The following is a 22,430-nucleotide window of genomic DNA, read 5'->3' on the forward strand; positions in this document are numbered from 1 at the left end:
TGGGTTTGACCATATAAACAAATCAACTATAGACTGTATTCCACACTTAGGGTTTGATGCACATATTGAATTCTAGGATATGTTCGAGACGTATTCACAACGTAAGAGGTGGGGGATTTTTTTGAAGAAATTCAATTCAAATCCAATTTGTGGGTGTCCCCCACATGAGGATGGTGATGGGTGCTCATGTTCCTCTCTCCATTATTGAAGTTTATTAATGTGCTAAAGACAAGAGTAGGTTGGTTTGGTGTCACTTCGAGGGGGTCCATTTATGTGTTTGCGGAGAGACGATGATATTTGATTTTTTTCTCAGTACAATTCACATTTGTAAGAGCAAGAAAATTGTCCCACCAACACATGTAGCTAATCATGTTTTAGGCAGCTACCAAGGTGTGACTTCAAGGATATGTGTTTGTCAGCTAACGTACGTGACTAGTGTGGATCAAGATTCCAGATGCTCTCTCTCTCCCTCACTCTTCTTAACATTGGTTAAGGTTCCTCTCGATTAAAGAATGGAAGGATTTTCCTTGAAGCATATGATTTACTAAGTGTTTGGTAGAGCTTGAATCTTGAATCCGTGAGGTCTTCTCGTTTATTAACTCTGTCCATTACTTAATTACGAGGGACGCTTGTCATTAAGAGGTTGTTGATCAATCACTTGGTTGATAACGAAGTCTTTCAATTATCCTTTGAGGTGTTTGTTAACATTGCGGCTCTTGTTCGAGCGATGAGAGATTAGGGTTTGGCCGCTGTAAGCACTTAATTAAGAGATGGAATAGTGGTGGCATCGATGCATTTCGATTCAACCTAGTTGAGTTGAAGCTAATCTTGAGGATGGCCATGAATTTGATGCTCGACTTTAAGCCCATAATTTAAGTAAATAATTCAGGAGAATATAATCCCATAAGCAAAAGAATTGTATCAACATATTATTAGCTATCTTGAAGATAGCTTAGATAGCGCTTAGCGAAAAAGAAAAGATAGTTAGGTTAGCCGCAAGATTGATCCGTGGCTTAACCCTGATTTAACAAATCTAATCATGCGAGCAAATTCTTCAATGTACACTAGTTACAAGTCCCATGTAGTAAGGCGGAATTGATCTTAGTAGGGTAATGTGTACATCAAATTATGTAATGTATGATAAAATGGACATTGCCAAGGAGATTTTTTCTGTTTATATGGTAACTACTTATGAAGTAAACAAACACACATATATAATTTATATTTATGCGTTTGTGAAAAGTTGGTGAAGAAATAGATGATACCATCCATCAGTGAAGGTGATAATGCATGTCCCATATTCATGAAAATGTAAGAAAAATGTCACTAGTTAATGTCTGTAATTATTATGCGTATACATGCATGTCAAAGGACAACCGAGTAGTTAAACTGATTGCATCGGAGGTGTATAGGCGAAGAAGGCACAAAACAAATGCTCATGATTAGAAATTACAGATGATTATGCTGTAGCTGTCAAGGAACCCTCCATCAATCAAATCAAAGCATCTGCTTATTAAGCACTCTGCTGTTGCTTAGGACTATAATCTTCATGCCTGATGATCCGCTTCGGAAGGGAACTTTCCTTCTCGTAAATGTGTTTATTCTACGTCAATTCTCTCTTGTATGCAGATCAATAGAAACGATGACGGCATGGTATATATCTCATGCTGCTTGAGACAGATATACGCAAGTAAACATATGATTAGGACGCAACACAACCCATAGAAATATAGGTCGGTATGAATGTTGCGCATGTGAAGTGACGCATAAAACTCATCCTACTTCAGTATCATAGCATTAAAGTGCAAATGCTCATTCTATTGCTCACCAATGTTCTACTCCTTATATAAAGGAGACAAAGGATGCTCGAAATTTATCACATACAGGCAAGACGATGCGAAATGGGACGTTCACGAGGAGTCAAACCCGGAACTCGCCCCACGCCAACACCACATGATACTAAATGAGTGATTTGTCATCTCGAAATTTAAAATAGCCCAAGGAACGCGCAATTTACTATTTAAATCTGAATAACATTGAACTATGAATATACCGAACAAGAAAAGAAAAGAGAACTATGAAATGTAAAATGAGTCTTCAGCTTGGAATGGAGAAAGACGCACGAGAACTTGAGAGTAAGTTTGATGATTTCATCACAAAGTTGGAGAGACATTCATGTCCCTTTTCATTCATAGGTGCGAAAATCAAGTGGCACTGCACTGCATTGGATGCTTGACTTTGGAAACCAAAACCATCCCACAAACACTCAAGTCTCACTTTCCCTCCTTGTTCCTCTCTTGTCCTGCCTTCCACCTCTGTCCCCCTCTTTTTAGACATTATTTCCTCCGACCATAAGCTGTCTAAATTCTGAGGTCACTTGATGTTAAAACTTTTCTTTCCCTAGTTTTCTTTTACATTTTGGTAATCCTCATAGCTAACTGAGGATACTTACCAGATAGATTGAGACATGCCAACACAGCAAACGTTCACTCAACAGGATATGATAAACTAATTGGGGTTGAACACATATTTCATCGAAGAGTTCTCAAACTCGATAACTCACCAGATTGGTTAAATGAGAGCCGGCACAGTACGGTTTTCATCCATGCTAACGTAGACTTTCGCATTAGGAGTTCTCAAACCCGAAAAATTCGGTTTTTTTTTTCTTCTTTATTATTATGGATCAGCAAATGGATTGCTATCAATCAATCTTTTACATGTCTGAGGGGCACGAAAATAATAATGTTCCCTGTCTAATAACAGTATGTTTCCTTAACACTAGAAAAAGGTTAGGAGTGAAAAGCAAGGAGACTATTTATCATTAGACATAAAGAAATTAAATTTTTTTTTTCTTTTTTTTTCCTCCAAGCATGTAGCTTCCTTATGGGGTCAAATCTGAGCTGGTGGTGGTCCCCTCTACATGAAACGGGCCGAATGTCGTCCCCAAACCTAAGGCTCTCGTTGGATGTGAAAAGATCTCAAGGGCATTCCGGTCATTTTCCATCTTCGCCGGCCCAAGGAAATATACTTGGACCGAGCTTTAGTTGGGATGAACATTAACATGGAAAATGATATGCAAATGTCCTCTTTTTACTAAATGCAGAAATTGACCAAGACCAGATGGAAAACAGAGCCTAGGATTGTAAGCTAAGCTCCGGTAGAAGGTATTGAGAAGTGGGTTTTTTAGGTAGATTCTACAGGAGCCATTGGGTATTTGATTGAACATGAATTGATTATGGCCAGTGGACTGTAATCCCATTTGGCAAGAGCAAGAGAGAGAGAGAGAGAAAAAAGAAATCATGGGGGGGGCGGGGGTGAAAAAGAGAAACCAGAACAGTAGAACCACGCTGTTAAGTAGATGAGATAAGCCGCAAGACGGGGAGTGAAGCTATAGGGCAGTTGTTCAGCGGAAATCACGAACCTTTCATGATTTGAGTTTTTAAGGAAGATGCCAATTTCCACATTGCACTGAGACAAGGACGAGGAGGAGGAGAGAAGAGAGAGGAGAGGGGTGTCACTGTGCGGGTGAGAGACTGAAAGATGCCCCATGCATCCTCACTCCTCCCTCCCTCTCCCTCTTTCTCTCCGCCTAGCATTGAAGCGCACATGATCCAAACACAAGCATTAGATTGGGCTCTTCCGAAAGATAAATAAAAACAGAGTCCCTGCCGCGCTGCTGCTGTTGCTGCTGCTGCTTCTCCCTTCTTCTTCTTCTTCTTCTTCTTCTTCTTCTCAAGTTGAGTCAAGCGCAGCACCCGCGGAGACGGGAGAACAGGGGAATTCCCGTGACCCCACCTTGAATTTCGATCCTTTTTTGCGTGATCTCTGTCTTTCCTCGATCAGTCCCCTCGGTCACGTTACGCACCAAGAGGGTCTTGATAAAGAGGTGATCTTTCTTTCTTTTTTTCGAGTCCCATATAAGAAACGTTGTAGCTTTTCAAGAGGCACGAGTGATGGAGGGTCGTGGTGGACCAACTTGCTGAATGATTTGGGTGGCGAAAACGGTCACTGTCAATCAACGATTTGGACGTGAACTGGTGGTGCTCGTGCGAGCTCTCTCATCACTTCCCAGTGTTCCCACTCGAACATTTCTGGGGTTGGATCTTGATTTCCATCAACACCATTCCTTTCTGTTTCTTCTTGTCAAAGCCTGTTTTTTTATTCTTTTTTTTTTTTGGTGGGGCTTCAATTGAGGATTGAGATCGGCAGAGAATTAAGCAAAGCAGGTGTTTGGTAATCTTTTGTTTTTAATTTTTGGTTGGTTTTTTACTGTTGCAGCTTCTTTTCTGGTGCTTGAGCTCCAGGGAGGTAGACCAGATCTCAGTCATATGAAGAGTCACTTTATTGTAAGTTTAAGTTCCTTCAAATTTGGTCTTTCTCTCTCTCTTTCTCATTGCGAAAACTTAGCTGAAACGGACAAGTAGTGTTTGTGGTATGATCTCAAAGGAATGGTTGAGATGGATCAATCAGTACTGGAGCTAAGAGTGTAATCTGGCTCTACCCATGATTCACATTTTGCTTCATTTAGCTGGAAAAGACTACTTGTTTGGATCTGATGAGCGAAACTAGAAGTGTGTTGGTGAAGTCCTACTGTTATTTGCTCACTTGTTCAAGCCGAGCAGTTGAATTCTTTTGTTTTTGTCCCACCTTTAATGGACTTGGCTTTTTTTTTCACTTTGTGTTGAATTTCTTTTTGACAAATTGTTGCTATTCTGACCAGCTTTTCTTGTCTATTAACCAAATGGGAAACTCTTAAATGAGTTGGGTTCATCTTAAATTTTCATTTAGGTGGAGCTTTAATAGCTGGAATATGTGCTTTCATTTGCCTGCTTAATGCTTAGTCACCTTTTCAGTTTTCATTTTATTCCCTTTACCTGTTTAGGTTTTATGTCTGAACTAGCTGATGACGATACAGCTGTCGACACAAACTTGGCACTCTATGATATGTTTGAGAATGCTTCATATGGAGCTTCTTGAAGTAGAGTCTTGCGAAATTGTTTGTTTACTGAAAGTGTAGCGGTTCCATGATTTCAGTTGGTGGATGTGCTGGTGCTACTCGCGTTGCTTGGTCCTTCTCAATGGGTTGCCATGGGAAGTTCACATTGCGAACTGCATAACGAGGAAAGAGTTCGACCTCACAGCGTCACAATCACCGAATTTGGAGCAGTTGGAGATGGTGTCACTCTCAACACAAAAGCGTTTCAGAATGCCATCTTCTATCTTAATTCGTTTGCGGACAAAGGAGGGGCCAAGCTTTTTGTCCCTGCTGGCAGGTGGTTGACAGGAAGCTTCGACCTCATCAGCCATCTCACCCTGTGGCTGGACAAGGGTGCAGTAATTATTGGATCCACGGTACTGATTAATCATTAATCAAGGTCGACCAAATTGATTTAATTTTGCATATACTGGTTGAGGGACTTGACTTGAGTGCAAAACTTGGTTCTCCACCTATAGAACTTGACCAGTCTTTCGAAACTAGCGAGCTGGCCTCTGTGTTATTTTTGCTTGTTATGTTATTGAAATTATCTAGCAAAATAAAAGGATGATCTCATTTTTCACCTTATCTTACCATTTGATACTCCAAGTTGGCCCTTTCTAAACGGAATATCGAAGAGTTTTTGCCAAGAACATAAAGGAAGAGAAGCTACCCAGAATTTTCGTTTTGGCATATTTAATGTCTGTAACTCACCTGGGTATCAGTAATTAACGTCTTATTGTAGTAGCACAGTAAAAGTGGCTTTGAAGCTAAAAGATGATGCCCAGTTTAGTAAAGAAAATCAACGTCTTTGCTTCAGAACACGGAGGATTGGCCCATTGTTGATCCTTTACCATCATATGGCCGTGGTAGGGAGTTGCCTGGTGGAAGGCATCGGAGTCTCATTTTTGGACGCAATTTAACGGATGTGGTAATTACAGGTGAGTGATATAAATGAGAATCCATTTCCTTATGAGTCCTCTTCATATTGCATATTTCCCTTGTGCAGGCGAAAATGGAACTATCGATGGTCAAGGCAGCATGTGGTGGGAACGGTTTAGAAACAAAACCCTGGACTATACTCGGCCACATCTAGTCGAGTTGATGAACTCCACTGGGGTTGTCATCTCGAACCTCACCTTCTTAAATTCGCCATTCTGGACCATCCATCCTGTATATTGCAGGTTTGTCTGATCTGTGGCTTGAATTCTTCAGTTTTCTATCTGCCTGTATAAACTGTGCAAAAATGAAGTTTTCATGAACTAGGGGGACTTGAGATTGTTTTTCTCGATTCACAGCCAAGTTATCATTCAGAAAGTCACCATCCGCGCTCCTCTTGATTCACCGAACACAGATGGAATTGATCCTGGTAAGGTCTTTCTCCTAGACTGTTATTTATTGCAATTTTTATATTTCCAGAGGTCTATCAAATCCAAAACTGCAGATTTATATCCATTGAGCTTATTGAATTTGCTCATTAGAGTCAAGTTTCCATTATGCTTATTACAAACCCTTGATGCTTTTTGGAACATAAGCATCTATAACCCTTTTTTAGTCTCCATTGGATGATAAGATGTTCATATAACAATCTGATATTCCCCTATAGTGAGTGACCTATTATGAATAGACCCCCTCCATGTTCATTCCAACGGAAAAATGAGAATATCTTCTTCCAATTCCAACACAATGTGAGGTTGAATTCAAATTCTGATTTCATAATTCCTCCTGTCACACTTCCTTATTATTTCCTTATTATAATGCCTCTTTTTTGTAGACTAGATATCATTTTGATATTGCACGAACTGTCTATTCCACCGCATGACGTTGAACAGAGTGCTGACTTTTTTCACGGTTTAATTCATCTAGACTCCAGCGATGATGTATGCATAGAAGACTGTTACATAAGCACAGGTGATGATGTGATCGCTATCAAAAGCGGTTGGGACGAGTACGGCATATCATATGGTCGTCCTAGTAAAAACATCATCATTCGCCGGCTCTTCGGTGAGACTCATAGCTCAGGGATCGCGATTGGAAGTGAGATGTCTGGAGGAGTATCAGACGTCCATGCAGAGGACATCGTGTTCTTCAACTCCACCGCTGGCATTAGAATAAAAACATCTCCAGGAAGAGGCGGTTATGTGAGGAACGTGTTCATATCTAATGTTACAATGGCTAATGTAAGTGTAGCCATAAGATTCACCGCTCTCTATGGGGAGCACCCGGATGAATCTTACGACCCCAATGCGCTGCCCAAAATAGAAAGGATCACTTTTAAAGACATCCGCGGGGAGAATATAACGGTAGCAGGGCTTATGGAGGGTATTGAGGGCGATAATTTCATCAATATCTGCCTATACAACATCACACTCAGTGTAAACTCGATGTCTCCCTGGAACTGTTCGAATGTTCAAGGTTACTCCAGTTTAGTGAGCCCTCAGACTTGCAAACCTCTTGAAGAAAGTATATTCCCAGATCATTGCACTGAGTGTTACCATCTATCGAGTGTTTCCTCGCAGGGACATAGAATACGAAACAAAGGTGCTCGGTTGCTATCTTGGTGGACTTACCTCGAAACATAGCATGTTTCTTGGAGGCCAAAACACCTTCTTCATTGGATGTCGAATATTTGTTGAAGAGTTTTGAATTTTTGCCAGCTCTCAGAGCGACCGGCCATTGCCGTTTCCCTGCGACAATAAAAAAAAGTGTCCACAACATCAAAAGCAGAATTGGGTTGCTGATGGTTGTTGAACTGTGAGATGGTAGTGAGAGATGATTGTTTTCCTTGTAGCTTGGTGTGCAGTCACAAATAATTTTTTTGTGTAAGATAACATACTAAAGATAGATTAATTTGTAATCTTTGTAAATTTTCTCTTATTGTAGCTAAGATATCCTTTCTTTCTTTCTTTTTTTCCATCTGGCCGTACGACAAGCAATAAATGTGCATTCACGTATAAGTCTATTAAGAATCTCATCTTCTGGTTGAGGACAAAATGTTGGCAAAAGAGATGAAGCAAACTGGTGAAATATGGTTTTTCCTGGAAGCTGCATCCCCTCACCATGAAAGGGAAATTTACGTTACTATTGATATCATCATCTGAAGTTCTTGTTTTTTCATTTTACGAAAGTGTGAATTGGAATCTCAGCAATGAACAATCCAACCATTCAGTTCGTGGGGAAACTTCCAGCTGTGTACTCTCATTGTCATATTGTTTGTCTTTCCTCACAATAGTAAAGCTGATAGCCAATGAAACTTCCGATGAACTTTGACTAATTGGAATACAATGCCAATGCAAATTTGCCTAAGATGTAATTCCGGGTTACAAAAGGGATGAGGCGAGTAAGTACAAGCGAGGTATTGTCTGGTTTACGCCGGTGGACCTCACGGTTTTGTCTTTTGGAAGGCGTGTCAGACGGTTAGCCCCAGCTTCTTCGTTTGGAGCCACAGCGATCAGTTGATTCTGCCATAGAGTGAAAAATCTCTTGCCTTTCTCCATCAGCCCATTTCTTTGACAAAGGTTCAATGGGTCTGAAAATCATATGTCAAGGTTTTCTATGGGAAATGAAACCTGAGTGGAGGAGTTCAGTTGTGCCTGGATTGGTACATACCAGGCCCACTATATTCTGCTCCAACACTTAGTTACAAGCAGCCCATATTACTTGATTTTGGTTTGGACTGAAGCTCAAATTTGCTCACGCACACTCGAAAAAAAACTAGAGTTTTTGCTATGGACTGTCCGCATGTGCACAGGCACTTGTTTGCCGATGCCGCCATTACGTAAAGTGATCGAAAGATCGAAGTACTTACTGTTATTTGTAGTAGTTTGTTCAGCAAAGACGTGAAATTTTGGCATGCACAGTGATTTAACAATTGAGCAACTCATGTAGGAAAAGAGAGAAGAAACTCTTGTTGACTGTTGTCATATCATTGGGTGTGATTTATATACACAGAACTATCATCAGGCTTTTAAGCACGTGTGTGTGACTTCGGCCCAAAAAGAAGGGGCACATCCATGGACAACTCATCTTCACATTGCTCTGCAAAAGGAGATGCCGAGAGGCAGAGAGAGAGAGAGAGAAAGCAAAATTTGTCTTATGGTGGATGAACAGGAACGTCTTGCAAAATCACTCGATTCTTGTGATCTTCAGTCTCTTCACACTTGACAGGAACATCCTGCATCATATCGAATTGACCCAAAAGAAAGAAAGGATCGTGAAACAGTTTCACAAACACATTACATTAATGTTGGAAAAGGACCATCTTTAAAGTGATTTTTTGCACGTTTTACCATTTTCATTAGGATGCACCGCAGACGTGTTAATGAGATTCATCTGTTACTTACTTCTCGACGCCTTATTAATGAATGGACGAGATTGGGTATTCTTCCGACGAAATTTGAAGTTGAAACATCAGGAAAACGGAGATAATCAAAAAAGAGGGAAGAAGAATGAAGTTGAAACTTACTCCCAAGGAACATCCCCAACCATCAACCAGTCCCCTTCCTTGTCTTCATATAACAACACATGGCACCCTCCACATTGAGCTCCTTCCTCTTCTGACCCTGCTCTAATCAAAATTCACTTTAGAACCCCCATCAATCTCTAAAAACAACTAAATACGTTCTTGGTGAAAGCAAAACCCGAAAAGAAGATTACCCACGAAAAAAGAAAGAAAGAACAGAACAGAACAACCAAGAACACTTGTGACACTTGGTACTTACACATGATATTGGTGTTGAACATGTAATCTAGAGTTCTGATCAAGTCACAATATCCATCATGAGCCAGCAGGTCCAATTTCCTACCGATGGGAATGCCCTCCATGTAAACCTTCACGTAGAAGGTAGCCGCGTTGCCACATTCATCTCCTTCTTCTTCAATAGCCTCCCTACAGAGGAAAAGAGATGAGAGACTCATTCAACACGCAGATCAGAACACGAAGGGAGAAGGGCAGAAGGTTCAACAAACAAACAAATTCAACTGGTGGCATTGAGTACTTTGGAGAAAAAGGGTGATTGTGATCTTGGTCAGAAGCTGGCGAGAATCCGATCGCGAGGTTGAGATCTGTGGTGAGGCGTTTCTTGAGACGCCGAGACAGGGACGAAGCTGTCGATGAGGAAGCCGACGAGGAGCTGCTCCCTTTGCCCATTTTCTCCTCCTCCCTCCTCCTCCTCCTCCTCCTTCCTCTGTGTGTGATCAGATCGAGCCGCCACCTTTGGCTCTTATACACAGAGCAAAAGTGAGTAATTTAATGGTTTGAAAAAGCAAAAGTAGAATTGAAATTTGAGACATCGTTAAGGAGAGAGGAGAGAGAGAGATGTTTCTTTCTTTTCCTGAGTTTCTTTCCGGCCATCGCTCGCCCACTGGACTGGGATGTCATCATGGGAGGCGACACGAACACATGTGTCACGCGCGTATTGAACAGCAGTGGCCTTGACGTGTGATCTTGGGTTTCTTGAACTGCGTACTTTGGCGGCAACGGCCTGTTCTTTGGACCAAGATTGACCGCCACGTCTTCAGGGTGCGTTGTATGTGCACTGTCATCGAAAGGGTTGTGTCTCGTACAGAAATCATCCATCAACATCGTTGCTGCGATGACGAGCTGACATGACACTCGACAGATTTTAAGGTCCATGACCCACGATTCGCGTTCGAATGAACCGTTCAAAACAACATTAAACTTCCATTCACAACGCATGTTATCCTGTCCCGTAGCTAGACAGATTTCATTCACTCTTTCATTTAATATTTCGGTGTATACACGCCTCAGTCCTTTCCTATTGGTTTAGAATTTTTTTCTTGCTCCGACCCCGGCAATACCTAACTTTATTTTTTACATCTCGTGATCGAGACATGACCTTTCAATGACTTACCAAGATTGGGAATTTCCAATTATAATCGCATTCGAATATGTAATTTTGGACAAGTTGCTTCATGCGCGTTCTACTTTTTGAAATGCTCGCCATTTTTTCGGGTTTCGGGTCGATCCATCAAATCCTTGGCAAGCGTCCACATCCCTTTTCGGCTACATCTTTAAATTTAGCCCACAAATTAAATTGCTCATGCAAAATGGGCAAATTTTTTTTTTCTTTCGAAAACTTCTTTTTCGGCCCTTTTCAGTAGAGAAATTCACATTAATAAAAAGAAAAACATTTTTCTTCCCACGAATACCCCTTCCCCAAATCTCGCGTTTTACGTAAGAGCTTCTTCTGGAATTGGTCCCCCTTCACAATCGAAGCGAACGAATGTGGACAGCCTCCGTGCATTGGACGTGGATACAAAAAGGGGTCATCGATGGGAGTGGAACCCCCATTTAATTACACGAGCAAATCAATCAATTTTGAACTTGACCCGGACGACCTCAGATCAGTGTTCAATGGATCAGTGCATTGACCCATCGATTTTTAATGCGATTTGACTTGATTTTTTTTTTTTGGTATTGGTAATAGAGAAGCTAGAGAAGGGCGTTATTAAAAGCAGGGGAGGTAGATGGTGAACCGAAACCGGCTCTTTCGATGTTTAGGGATGAGGAAACATGAGACTATCGAGTCACGAGACATGAACACACGAAACATGGTTCCACGTATAAATGGGAATGGCATGATGACCCGTGCGTGACTGGCATGCCGGAACGAAAAGATTTGTAAAACATTTTTCTCGTGGTTTCGGTCCGGAGTTTTTCGGGGTTTGATTTGTAAAACATTTTTCTCGTGGTTCGGGTGCTTATCGTCACTTTTTATCGTTTGTGGATGAAAGATCGTTCGGTGCTTTGAGAGTGTAGTGTCTTCTTCATTGGGCGTAAGGCAATAAATCTAAGTATTTAAAGCCGTCGACGTCAACGCCGGCTGTACTATGTAGAATGGCCAGCGTTTAGGAGAGAACGTGGTTTCAAAGTAGAATCGAGAACTAGACTGAACTGGCTACAAGAGCTAGTCCGATTTCAGGTTTCCACGATTATCGGTCTAATTTCCAATTTCAAGAAAAGGTGAAACAGGTACTATGCGGTTCGATTCTTGGTTCCAAGGGAAGAACCGAACCAGGAATCGATGAACTATGGTTATGTATTTTGAACTTTTTATTTTTTATTTTATTTTATGTGTTCATCTTTTATTGATTGTTGTTATTAACAATTGAGGATTTTGGTTCTTGTGTTCACTTTCATTTTGCTTAATTAAAAATAAAACAAAAAAAGGAAGAAAAAAAATGAAACAAAAAAAAGAAGAAATTGACCGGTTCCTGAGTAGACCCAAGAATCGATTGATAACGTAGATTTCAGGTTTCATGATATGCAAAGTAAGTTCTAGATTCCAAAAACTAGGGAACCGGTTTCGACAAGGTAGGTTCTACGTGGAACTTGGATCGACCCTGGAATTGCTCCCCCCTATCGACGTCCATATCAGCGATTTCTAACCGAAATTGACTGGAAGAACTGTATTGGAAAATCGTCAAGAGGTTTAGGATTAAATTCGTCAAATTAAAAAGTCTAGGATTGAAATGGCTGCCGTATAATAGGTTTATGACTAAATTGGCCAAATTTAAAAACATCCATCAATTGTCCACATCCAGTGAGCGCCGGCTTATTCTGAATGTGTCTTGTTTATTTTGTGAGTCTCGTCAAATAATCAATATAAATCTAAATATCTCAATAGTCGGTAATCTGTATCCCACAATTGTATACAAAGAGACAGCTCGAAAAACCACATCGACCTACTCTAGCCTATTCAAACGAGACTATTCATAGTCGATCGAAGCGTGAAAACAGTCAATACGAACTTTCATGTGAATGGACCCGGCGATTGGATGGGAATTATAAAACGGGCAAATCAAAATGAACACTAGATTCACGTGGGAGCTGGAGGGCAATGCTAATTAACCACAAACTAAAGAGAAAAAAAGCACACCGACGTACTTCCAACGAGACTATTCACGGTCGATCGAAACGTGGAAACAGCCGATACGAGCTTTCATGTGAACCGACGACACGGCGATTTGATGGCAATTTTCAAACGGGGCAAAATCGAAATGACTGCTAGATTCACGTGGGAGCCGAAGGGCAATGCTAATTAACCACAGATTAAAAAGAGATAAGATCCCAATTAAGGGACATGCAATCAATTAGGGTTTTGGGGAGCACGAGAAAGAGAGGGAGGGGTGGGGGGCCAAAGATTGAAAAGAGCGACACCACCCATCCCATGCACGACGTGCTAAGTAAAAACTTCATCTCCCCTCCTCGCTCCAGAACAAAAATCCCTCCGCCCACGTGTTCCAATTTTCGCGTGCCCTACTGCGCTTGGTGCTTTTTCGACTAGGAGGGGAACAAGAAATCCAAATCTTGGACCTAAAGAAACGCCAAATGTTCAAAAAGATTTGTTGGGTGGTTCCTCAAAATTTCAACAGGGAAATGCTGAGGGGGGAAAAAAAGGAAAAGGACCGGGGGGAAAAAGGGACTGATGTCCCCTACCTTCCCTACCACATTGTTGCTTCAATTGACCTAGGGTAAACCTTTTTCTTTCAAAAAAAAAAAAAAGATTATATATGTATGGGCGAAATACTTTTCTTTTTTTCATTATCTCTTTTATGGGGTGATCGGCGAATATATTCCGGCGTTATCTTGCGAGAAAATTCAAATCGGTATCTGAAGAGAGGGATCGTATTTTATAAAGTAGCTCTGAATTTGAGATTGTCTCGAATGGTCCTCTGAACTTGAGTAGCGTGTGTCGATTTGCATCTCCACTAATCGGCTATGAAAAAATGGTAGGAGAACGCACACGCGCATCTCATGTGTTAATTTCAAGGGCGATCTTGTAAAAAAAAATCATAAATTGTAACGAAAATTATAATTAAAACTAAACCCGAGAGAGACAGAGAGAGGGTATGGGAGGCCAGACAGCGGCGGCGACGCCCCCCAAGAACCAACGAGGGTTCGACCTCCGATTTTTCCTTAAGAGTAATTAGAGTGAGGGTGCATTGAGGGTGCATTTATCAAATTTGGAGCGTCATTCGAAACAAATTTCACGGGGTCAATTGAAAATTTTTCTATTTAATAATGAGGTGTCATCATCGACGATCTTTCTGTAAATTCTTAAAGCGTGGCAGCCAAGAAAAGCGAGTAAATGCCATGAAAACTGGCCAAAAAACATATGATTGTTGGCGACTGTGCTTATTAAAGAACGCAAAAATGCATCCGCACATGATTCATTTGATTGGAGTTCATTGGCCACAATTTGCTTTCTTCTTCTTTTGGAATGTAAAAGCACAAAAAGCATTGCGACCATTTCGATCTTGATTTCGTTTCTTTTCTTTCCTTCCGACAGCTACCTGGATTCGATTCTACTTTGCAATTCACCGGGATGAAAGTTCGAAATCTGTGTAAAAAAGGGACTCGTTCGTGGTATGGCTCAATATATAAATGCTCATGAATCGGGTCACATGGATGGTCTAGTTTCCATGTTGAATACTTTCCCGAAAGCCTTCGAGACAAATTTGCCTTTTCTTTCTATGGATTCTCCCGATCTAACGTTTGTCGTGAGGCTGATTTTCCGTCTTTATGATCTTGTCTCGTCTTTTGGACTGCTGAGGTTGCGGACGGTCAAAGATTTCGGATTTTGTCCCTTTCCCCATCGTCTGTCTCCAGATCCCAGGCCCCTAACCGAGGCACGATCCAGCTTTTAGCCTGTGTTTGGGGACAGCTTTCCCCCCTCTCTTTAACAGCTGTTCACTCGTGATTTCCCTGATGACTTTTTTTTACCTCGCCGTGTCCAGAAATTTCATGGCGTGAGAGTGACAACATTTGCAAAGAAGTCGAATGAGGTCGATCTGCCATTAGCTGATGGAAACTCACTACACAAGGAAAAGAAGCTATATACATACAGGACTCGAAGCTATACTAATACCAAGTGAGAGGGACTTCCTCGAAAGCATCATTTGCGAGGTAATAAGTGAGCGTCAGGATGTTCGAATTCCGCCTATCTGTCAAAAGCCCTCGTTGAAGCTGAGACAACCTTTTCAAAAGCTGTGTAGAAACAATTCCACGTACGCGCCAAACACCATCTAATCATGTATCTCAAGGCCAGGAACATGTTTTTCGTCCATCCCATCTTGAAATCTTACCAAAAGTCCTCGGCAAGGCGAAAAATTTGTCAACTGAATCCGAATCATCGGGGGAAGAACACTGGAAGTGCCAAAATTTGTGTACGGCGCTCATTTTAGTGCCAAAAGTTTTCCCCGGATCACTTAAGTGCCAAATCAAAGAAAAAACGATCATTTAAGTGCCAACGGCGAGAAATTTTGGCCAAAGTAATGCGTGGCTTTTATAATTAAAATTTTTAATCTGAATTGGGTTTCTTTAAAAAAAAAATCAATCTATGCAACATTTCCATGTGTATATTTTGATTTTTCAAATATTTTTTCCGATTTTTTCTTTTTTTCTTTTCTTTCTTCTTCTTCTACCTTTGGCCGGTGACCGAACTCGGGACATCGGCCATGGCTGGCCACCTGGCCTCGCCCGGACAAGGCCGCCGTCGCCCGCCACAGGCGAGGCCCGACCGGCCCTCGCTTGGGCGAGGGCGGGTGAACCCCGGCAAGGGTCGGCCTCCGGCCCTCACCTGTGGCTTTCAACGGCAGCCTTGCCCAGATTTGGCGAGGCCGACCTCGCCAGCTGCCAGCGAGGCCGCCCCTTGCTTGTGGTGGGCGAGGCCAAGCGGCCGGCCATGGCTGGTGGCCGGTGTCCGGTCACCGGCCAAAGGTAGAAGAAGAAGAAAGAAAAGAAAAACAGAAAAAAAAGGAAAAAAGAAAAAAATCAAAAAAAATATTTAAAAAATCGGAGTGTACATGCTAAACTACTTCGTTTTGAAGTGTACATGCTGACTAAACCTCCGACGAGTCACATCGGCTTCAGAAATTAATAAAAAAATGCCATGTCCGATTTCCGGCCAAACTAACCGGAGTTGGCATTTAAGTGATCGTTTTTCAAAAAGTTTGGCACTTAAGTCATCTTGCGGAAACTTTTGGCACTAAAGTGAGCGCCGTATATAAATTTTGGGTACTTCTAGTGTTCTTCCTTCCCTAATCATCTAATAGTTGCTTGCACAAATGATTAAACAATAGTACATAAGAAGTAGATTCCCACCAGCGAAGTCCCTCTAAATAACACAGTACGATGCTACATGGCCCGATGAAAAATGATACGGCGGTTATATCACGACATAGATTGATTGACCATCCAAATGTAATCTTCCCCTATTCTATCCTATTGACCCACTCCTACCGATTAAACAGCCTTGTTCTTACAGAGAATAAAACAAAGAATACCCACTACGTGCCTAAAACAAGTACCATCGCTAGTTTCAAAACTTTATGCAGCTAAACTGAGGATCACAAAGAGCTCAATCCAGTACTTGGAGGACTATTTGTAAGCATATAGCGACAAGAAATTTGACACCTCAGCAGCAACTTCGTAAGCACCTTCCACACATCGGCCTAAGGCCACTCCAGATACATAGTTGCCACCTAGAAACATACCTTGGAAGCCAATGTCCTTTAAAGCGGCTTTGGCAGAATCTAGGTGGTCCAAATGACCTACCAAAAATTGTGGAATAGCTTGTGGCCACACTCTCACGCCCAAGACAAGTGGATCCTTTGTACCGGGATTTATAAGCATCTTCCTCAAGTCCCTATCAACTGCTTCCACAAGTTCTCCTGGTGTCTGCAATAGATGTGCCATTGGTAAGAGTATGTGGTAGGAGGCATCAGAGAAAATACAGGACTTAAATTAAAAGCTATCTGCTAGAATTAACTAGGCTAGTGGAACAAGTTTGATTTGGCATGAGACTTGAACCTGTTTAACAATAAGATTTTCATAATTGGCATGAGACTTGAACCTGTTTAACAATAAGATTTTCATAATTGGCATGAGACTTGAACCTGTTTAACTATAAGATATTCTTATTGCAAGAAAGAATTCCATATCTCTTCAAGCTTTTTAGTACACTCATAAAACACAGATGGAGTGAAGCTGCAATATGACCAGTCATTAAATATATTCTGCTTCCCAAAGAAGCCAGAGAACTGTTATACCTGATTTGCAATTAGGTATAAATTAGCACCATATAGAAAGAAGGAAAAGAATGCAATCTAGACCCTCTTCATAACGGGCGATTGACTTCTTAATACTTCACAACAGCTAATACGAGAGAAAAAGTGCTCATAGCAGCTCCACAAAAGGAGAAAATCTCTTCTGTATCAGCATACCCGGATACCATATGACATGTTAACACGGTACCACCGTTCTCCATTATGCTGACATAACCTCCCTCAACACCACATCAGTTTGCACAAAATATCACCAATGAACTAGATTTGACAATTTGACTACACAAATCTCTTACCTTGGACACAATTCCAGGATTAAGGGCCCCTCCAATATAGTTCAATAGCAAAACCCTTCCTTCTGGTGCTCTGTTTGGGAAAAGTGAAGAGCTGTATAAAGTTCCTGCAGTGCAACCCAAGCAGCTAAGCTGGCAGGAAATATTGTTAAATTCTGACAAGAAACTTTAACAATTGATTTTACTGCATGAAAATATTCTTTCTCCAATAAAGCTCACTGTTATAAGAAACCACACCTAGAGTTTCCACCCCCTGGCTACGAGGATGTAACTGACCAAACCCCTTGAGTTCACCATCTATCAAACGCTCTGACCTGATAGCTTCCTTTGGATATGAAATGGTCACTGCTGCAACTGGAGGGTAATAAAATTTTGATAATGCATCTGCAGCAGCAGCCTGAAACAAGAGAACAGAAATTACAAATAATGATTCTGAAGATTTAAGGCCTGGAGATGCATGGTCAATTCATCTAACTTTATGGTGGGCCCTCTGATATGTGGCTATAATCAGGTAAAAGTACCACACCTAAATGCACAATTGAACCATGGACTCTGGATCCTATCGACTTTTCATGCATCCCAAGATTTGATGAATTAATCGAGGTTGTCCTACCTAATACGTGTCACAAGTTAGTAAAAGATCTCAGCGGGCTTCTTTAATTGACTAAATGTAGCCACAACAGCCCAAAAAACAAATCCTACAATAGACCAAAAATAAACAAATAAATGGAGCAGCAATTTCGCATTTATTCGTAGTACTTGAATCTGACTGTTTAGTTTGTCCCAAAAAACATGCACACGATGTATCCTAACAATCTGTCTAACTAGCATCTTACTTGATATTTGGTTCATAATCTATAGAAACATGGTCGGAAACATCATAGAGATCAGCACAATACTTATGGTGGACCCCAGCTACGTGGAAGACTCAAAGCAGGCCAGCAGATGGTCCATTGACAAACTTCCAAGGATACCAGGCAGTATCAACATAACACTATTAATCGAAGCTCATAAGAGACTTGAAACTCGACAGTTTCGGCTTTCAGCTCCTCCCTTTTTGCTAAACTGAACGAATTTTTTTAATAATCTTCTAATGAAATTGTTTACAAAGATTTTCTTTTTGTTCTTTTTTTGTGGCTGCTTTTTGCAGTACACTTGAAGAGAATCCTTTCAGTCCTGACACTATCATTGATGATAAATGATTTTAATTATGATTAAAATCATCGCCAGCTGATGCAGATGATCAAACAAGAGAAAATAGTGTCAAGAACTAATTTAAACCTAGACTTTTAAACAAAACAAGTTTTTCTTAGATTGACACAAGCAAATTCAGCAAGAAGCTTCAGAGAATATGCAGGAGAAAGGAACTGAAACATTTTTAAGTCTGGATTAAAATGAGACTCACAGATAGAGGACGCAATAGACCACTGGCAACATGGGACGGGATAGTCATGACCACACTCTTAGTCTGCAAAGAAACCACTCCTTCCGGCGTTTCATAAGTCAAGTTGTATCCCCAATTATCCAATCTAGTGATACTCAAAAGCTTCCAGGATAATTTTAATTTGCTACCTAACCTGCCAAATCATTTGCAGCCGGTCAAGAATATTGCATTTAATGAATAAAATCTTGCACTTAGTAGCCAAAATTCTTCAGGCCATAAAATGATGATACTCATTTTTCCAAAAGAAGAGTACAAAGGACAAAGAGACCTTTCATATATTGCATTTGGCAACATCATGAGTCCCTTCCTAAAGGATCCAACTGTCTGGCCCTTTGGTTTTGGCAGACGCCTACAAAAACCAAAAAGTTAAACTAAGTGAAAAGGTGATCCTGTGGAAGAACTATACTTGGTAAGAATCACTATTTTCAAGTCATTACGGGTCTCGAGGTGCGGCAGGAGCTTTATTTTTTTCTTGGATGGTTTTGAAAGTGCCGCCAATAATACTGCCACCAATTTGCTCTAACTTCCAAACTTTTCCAAAGGCAGCTTTCATACTCAGTTTTGAAGGATCACCTGCATAAACACCTGTGCAGAAGAAACTGCCACTATTATCTTAAAATCAATGGAAAAATTGTAAAATACACTGCCTGCATATGCAGTCGGGGATGTATCTTATGAGGTGGTCCCTACGTGAGTCCTCTGTTCTAAGGACTTAGGAGCAATAGGAGCACATGTACCCCAACCACCCAATAACAGTTCAAAATTACAACTGATAATGGTGCAGCTTGCTGTTGACCCACTGCATTTTGTGGAGAAACCAATAAAACATGTTCTCCTGACTACCTCTTATTAATTGAACTATATGACACACCCAACTTAATCTCAAGACTTATCGCCAGGGGGAAGCTGTACACAACAGGTTCATTAATGATGAAAGAAAAACATAATCAACTGACTATAATATTTAACAAAAGAATTATGAAAGCAGCAATCGTATATTTAGAGAGTCACAAAAGACAGGTTCCTGTCTATGGTATTTCTCTGATTCAAAATCCCAATATTCTGCAAAGTAGTGATATTGGGACTTAGAACGCACGGGATATTCGCATAAGACCAATCTAAGCGAAAATTGAAGCACATTTTAAGCAAGGAATACCATAAAGGAGTGATTCTTAAACGGAAATCAGAAATGCATACAGCAAATCATTACAAATGTGCTCCTTGTGTTCGACCAAAAAAAAAAATTGTGCTCCTTGTGAATAGGGGAAAAGTTTTTAAAGATATTGCTAGTTCCCTTGTCAGAGCCCTGAAGGGCCCAGGATCGAGGCAGAATGCAGGATGAAGTACACTGACTTCAAAAAATGTCTAAAAATAAAATGCTTTCAATGAATATATACAATGTGATGAAAACTACAAAATGTCACCTGAACAGAATGGCTCTATAAGGCGTTCAAAAACCTCATCACCAAGATTGCGCCGCACAAACTCCTCAACTGATTCCTCGCGACCCTGTCACCTTTGTCAAAAACTTAAAGGAATGAGGCTATTTACTCCAAATGACTATCTATATTAGATGTGATACATACCTTCACCATGTCAAAGAGTGATATGCAGCTAAAATAAGCTATTTAGAGAAAGGTTAAAAGACACACTGGTGGAGGAGGGCGGATTCCAAGTGCACCAAAGCCGGCCCTGAGCTTGCCGCCAATGCTCATTAAATCAAAGAATGGAAGATCAGTTGGTTTGGAGGGTACTGGCCTCAATTTCCCATTCCATAGTACAAATCGAGGGGCGTCAGGGTCTCCCAATACCAAATCATCTTTTAAACCACTATCCACCTGCAACATTGAACAGAAGCGGTGCATCATACATGCAGGTACACGACATGCATGGCAACTTATGTTACTATTGGAGGAATCAAACATCGATATTCCTCTTATAACCAGACCAAGTCTACAAAAATCTTCAAATATGAGGAGTTCAGAGTAAAACAAACCAACAAGACGAGACGCAGCTTTACTGAATCAACACTAGAAATCAAGTCAAATAAAATTTTAAATTCATCTATATCTTCAGCTTTCTAATAGGAGCACCCTCCTCTCAATGTTTGCTTCTATATCTCTCTGGCCCCTCTCTCCAACGAAGCTACAGTCCAGTCCAGTACCAAGCTAAAACGACAGTCCTGCAGATACACAATGCACACAGCTACCCGATACACACAGGAAAATGTGCCTCTCGTTTCCTCTTCCCACCGTCGCAATTCTCCTCATGAATGAAATTGCCATAATTTCACTTATCTAATGACCTGACGACTAAGCAAATTTCCCCTAGACAGCTTCTTCGCAACACCCATCCCACAACAAGAACCCACTCGGAGCAAAACGGGCTAAAAAATCAGCTAGGGCGATAGGACTCACCACCATGGTGAGTATGGGATCGGAGGGCTGGAAACTATTGGGCCCCTCCTCCCACAGGTAGCCGTCCCTCTCGACGGTGGTGATGTTGCCGCCGACGCGGTCCCTGGCCTCGGTGACGACCACGTCGGGGGCCCTGTCGCGGTGCTTCGTGGCGAGCGCCTGGGCGATGCAGAGCCCGCTGATCCCGCCCCCGACCACCACGCAATCAACCAGTCCCCCGCCGGCGGCCCTCGGCTGGGAGATCGCGGGGCCCTCGGCGACGGAGCACCGGATCCCGGCGGGCGCGCGGGAGGGCTTGTGGGCTCGGAACGGGCGGACGGCGACGGAGGAGGCGGGGGAGGAGGCGGCGGCGGCGGTGGCGGTGAGGGTGGCCATCATGGCGGGCGGGCGGGAGGAGGGAGCGACGGCGAGGTGTTTGGTGGATTGCCTCGCCGAACGTTTTGAGTTTGTACAGTGAAAAGGAGAGCCGTTATCGGATGATGAAATCTGGTTCGCGGGATCGGGGAGATTTTTTATTGGTTTGCGCCGGATAATTTGTCGGACGACGGGAGAGAGAGGGGATCTGCCGACGCTGCCGACGCTGCCGACACCTCAGTCTCGTGCCACGTCAGCTGCTCGGTAAATATAGTTTGCTAAAAAATTAAAGTCGTCTCCTTACCCAGGAACCGGACTGGACTAGAATGGCCGGTTCTCAATTTGTGGAATTTGGGAACTGCCCAACGGATCCGGATTCACTCGGGATCCGGTCCAAAAGTGGGTCCAGGAACCAGCCGAGATAAAAAAAATTTTTTACATAAATGAGGTGAAATATCATTTTGAATAAATTGCTTATGATGTCTTTCTTACTAGCATTGGTACGTGTATTGTGCGTGAACTTACAGTTATGTCACGACGTGTTTACGAAATTGGTAATTTCCGTTATTATCTTTACATTTCTATCAATTCTCTAAATGCGGCGATCATTTGATGTAGCTATCATTCACGCTAATCAGATGAAACCTCTCAAAGACATTTTTTTTATTAAAAAAAAACCATAATTTGCATAAATTTCGGTTGGTGTTATAAAGCGGATAATTTTTGGGAAAAAAATAATAATAATTTTGGCGGTAGCGAAAACGAAAATGCCAGCTTGTAAATTTTCGCATACGTCACGGGGTGCGCAGTGCGCACCGACGCGTATATTAGCGCGACCTCTAGCGTTCCAGTTCACA

The 22,430-nt window shown here is 41.7% G+C and overlaps 3 protein-coding genes across 4 annotated transcripts; 1 reads left to right on the forward strand and 2 right to left on the reverse strand.

Annotated features, from left to right (window-relative positions):
- The first annotated feature begins 3,316 nt into the window (after window positions 1-3,316).
- LOC115689530 (probable polygalacturonase) lies at window positions 3,317-7,877 on the forward strand. 2 transcript variants are annotated; one of them, XM_030615592.2, is made up of 7 exons: window positions 3,317-4,096; window positions 4,279-4,346; window positions 5,035-5,352; window positions 5,796-5,916; window positions 5,985-6,159; window positions 6,274-6,344; window positions 6,842-7,877. In XM_030615592.2, the coding sequence occupies exons 2-7, from the start codon at window positions 4,329-4,331 to the stop codon at window positions 7,555-7,557; spliced, it is 1,419 nt and encodes a 472-aa protein (XP_030471452.1). In that variant the 5' UTR covers window positions 3,317-4,096; window positions 4,279-4,328; the 3' UTR covers window positions 7,558-7,877. The 2 variants fall into 2 exon arrangements, with proteins under 2 accessions (XP_030471452.1, XP_030471453.1); XM_030615593.2 differs by having other exon boundaries at window positions 3,317-3,886.
- Window positions 7,878-8,860: 983 nt separating this feature from the next.
- Window positions 8,861-10,168, reverse strand: LOC115689531 (auxin-responsive protein IAA30). The gene is made up of 4 exons (XM_030615596.2): window positions 9,973-10,168; window positions 9,697-9,863; window positions 9,441-9,537; window positions 8,861-9,149 (listed from the first exon to the last, which is right to left on the reverse strand). The coding sequence occupies exons 1-4, from the start codon at window positions 10,122-10,124 to the stop codon at window positions 9,101-9,103; spliced, it is 465 nt and encodes a 154-aa protein (XP_030471456.1). The 5' UTR covers window positions 10,125-10,168; the 3' UTR covers window positions 8,861-9,100.
- A 5,902-nt stretch (window positions 10,169-16,070) lies between these two features.
- Window positions 16,071-21,738, reverse strand: LOC115689557 (protoporphyrinogen oxidase 1, chloroplastic). Its single transcript, XM_030615635.2, has 9 exons — window positions 21,220-21,738; window positions 20,455-20,640; window positions 20,227-20,311; window positions 19,240-19,387; window positions 19,071-19,151; window positions 18,764-18,935; window positions 17,596-17,755; window positions 17,362-17,465; window positions 16,071-16,679 (listed from the first exon to the last, which is right to left on the reverse strand). The coding sequence occupies exons 1-9, from the start codon at window positions 21,595-21,597 to the stop codon at window positions 16,380-16,382; spliced, it is 1,614 nt and encodes a 537-aa protein (XP_030471495.1). The 5' UTR covers window positions 21,598-21,738; the 3' UTR covers window positions 16,071-16,379.
- Window positions 21,739-22,430: the final 692 nt, after the last annotated feature.

This window comes from Syzygium oleosum, unplaced genomic scaffold (assembly GCF_021117445.2).
Source record: "Syzygium oleosum isolate NSW1041296 unplaced genomic scaffold, Sole_v2.1 Sole_v2.49, whole genome shotgun sequence".
NCBI lineage: Eukaryota > Viridiplantae > Streptophyta > Magnoliopsida > Myrtales > Myrtaceae > Syzygium > Syzygium oleosum.

What these genes read in the sequence shown, in the direction of transcription:
- LOC115689530 (XM_030615592.2), top strand. An exon ending in CAGTAATTATTGGATCCACG is followed by an intron (nt 5,353 to 5,795) that starts GTACTGATTAAT and finishes TCTTTGCTTCAG; the next exon opens with AACACGGAGGATTGGCCCAT. An exon ending in ATCCATCCTGTATATTGCAG is followed by an intron (nt 6,160 to 6,273) that starts GTTTGTCTGATC and finishes CTCGATTCACAG; the next exon opens with CCAAGTTATCATTCAGAAAG.
- LOC115689531 (XM_030615596.2), bottom strand. Translation starts at nt 10,124, where the DNA reads ATGGGCAAAGGGAGCAGCTCCTCGTCGGCTTCCTCATCGACAGCTTCG. An exon ending in AATCACCCTTTTTCTCCAAA is followed by an intron (nt 9,864 to 9,972) that starts GTACTCAATGCC and finishes TTTCCTCTGTAG; the next exon opens with GGAGGCTATTGAAGAAGAAG. An exon ending in GTTCAACACCAATATCATGT is followed by an intron (nt 9,538 to 9,696) that starts GTAAGTACCAAG and finishes TGATTAGAGCAG; the next exon opens with GGTCAGAAGAGGAAGGAGCT.
- LOC115689557 (XM_030615635.2), bottom strand. Translation starts at nt 21,597, where the DNA reads ATGATGGCCACCCTCACCGCCACCGCCGCCGCCGCCTCCTCCCCCGCC. An exon ending in TATAGAGCCATTCTGTTCAG is followed by an intron (nt 19,388 to 20,226) that starts GTGACATTTTGT and finishes TCTTCTGCACAG; the next exon opens with GTGTTTATGCAGGTGATCCT. An exon ending in ATCCTGGAATTGTGTCCAAG is followed by an intron (nt 16,680 to 17,361) that starts GTAAGAGATTTG and finishes CATCTATTGCAG; the next exon opens with ACACCAGGAGAACTTGTGGA.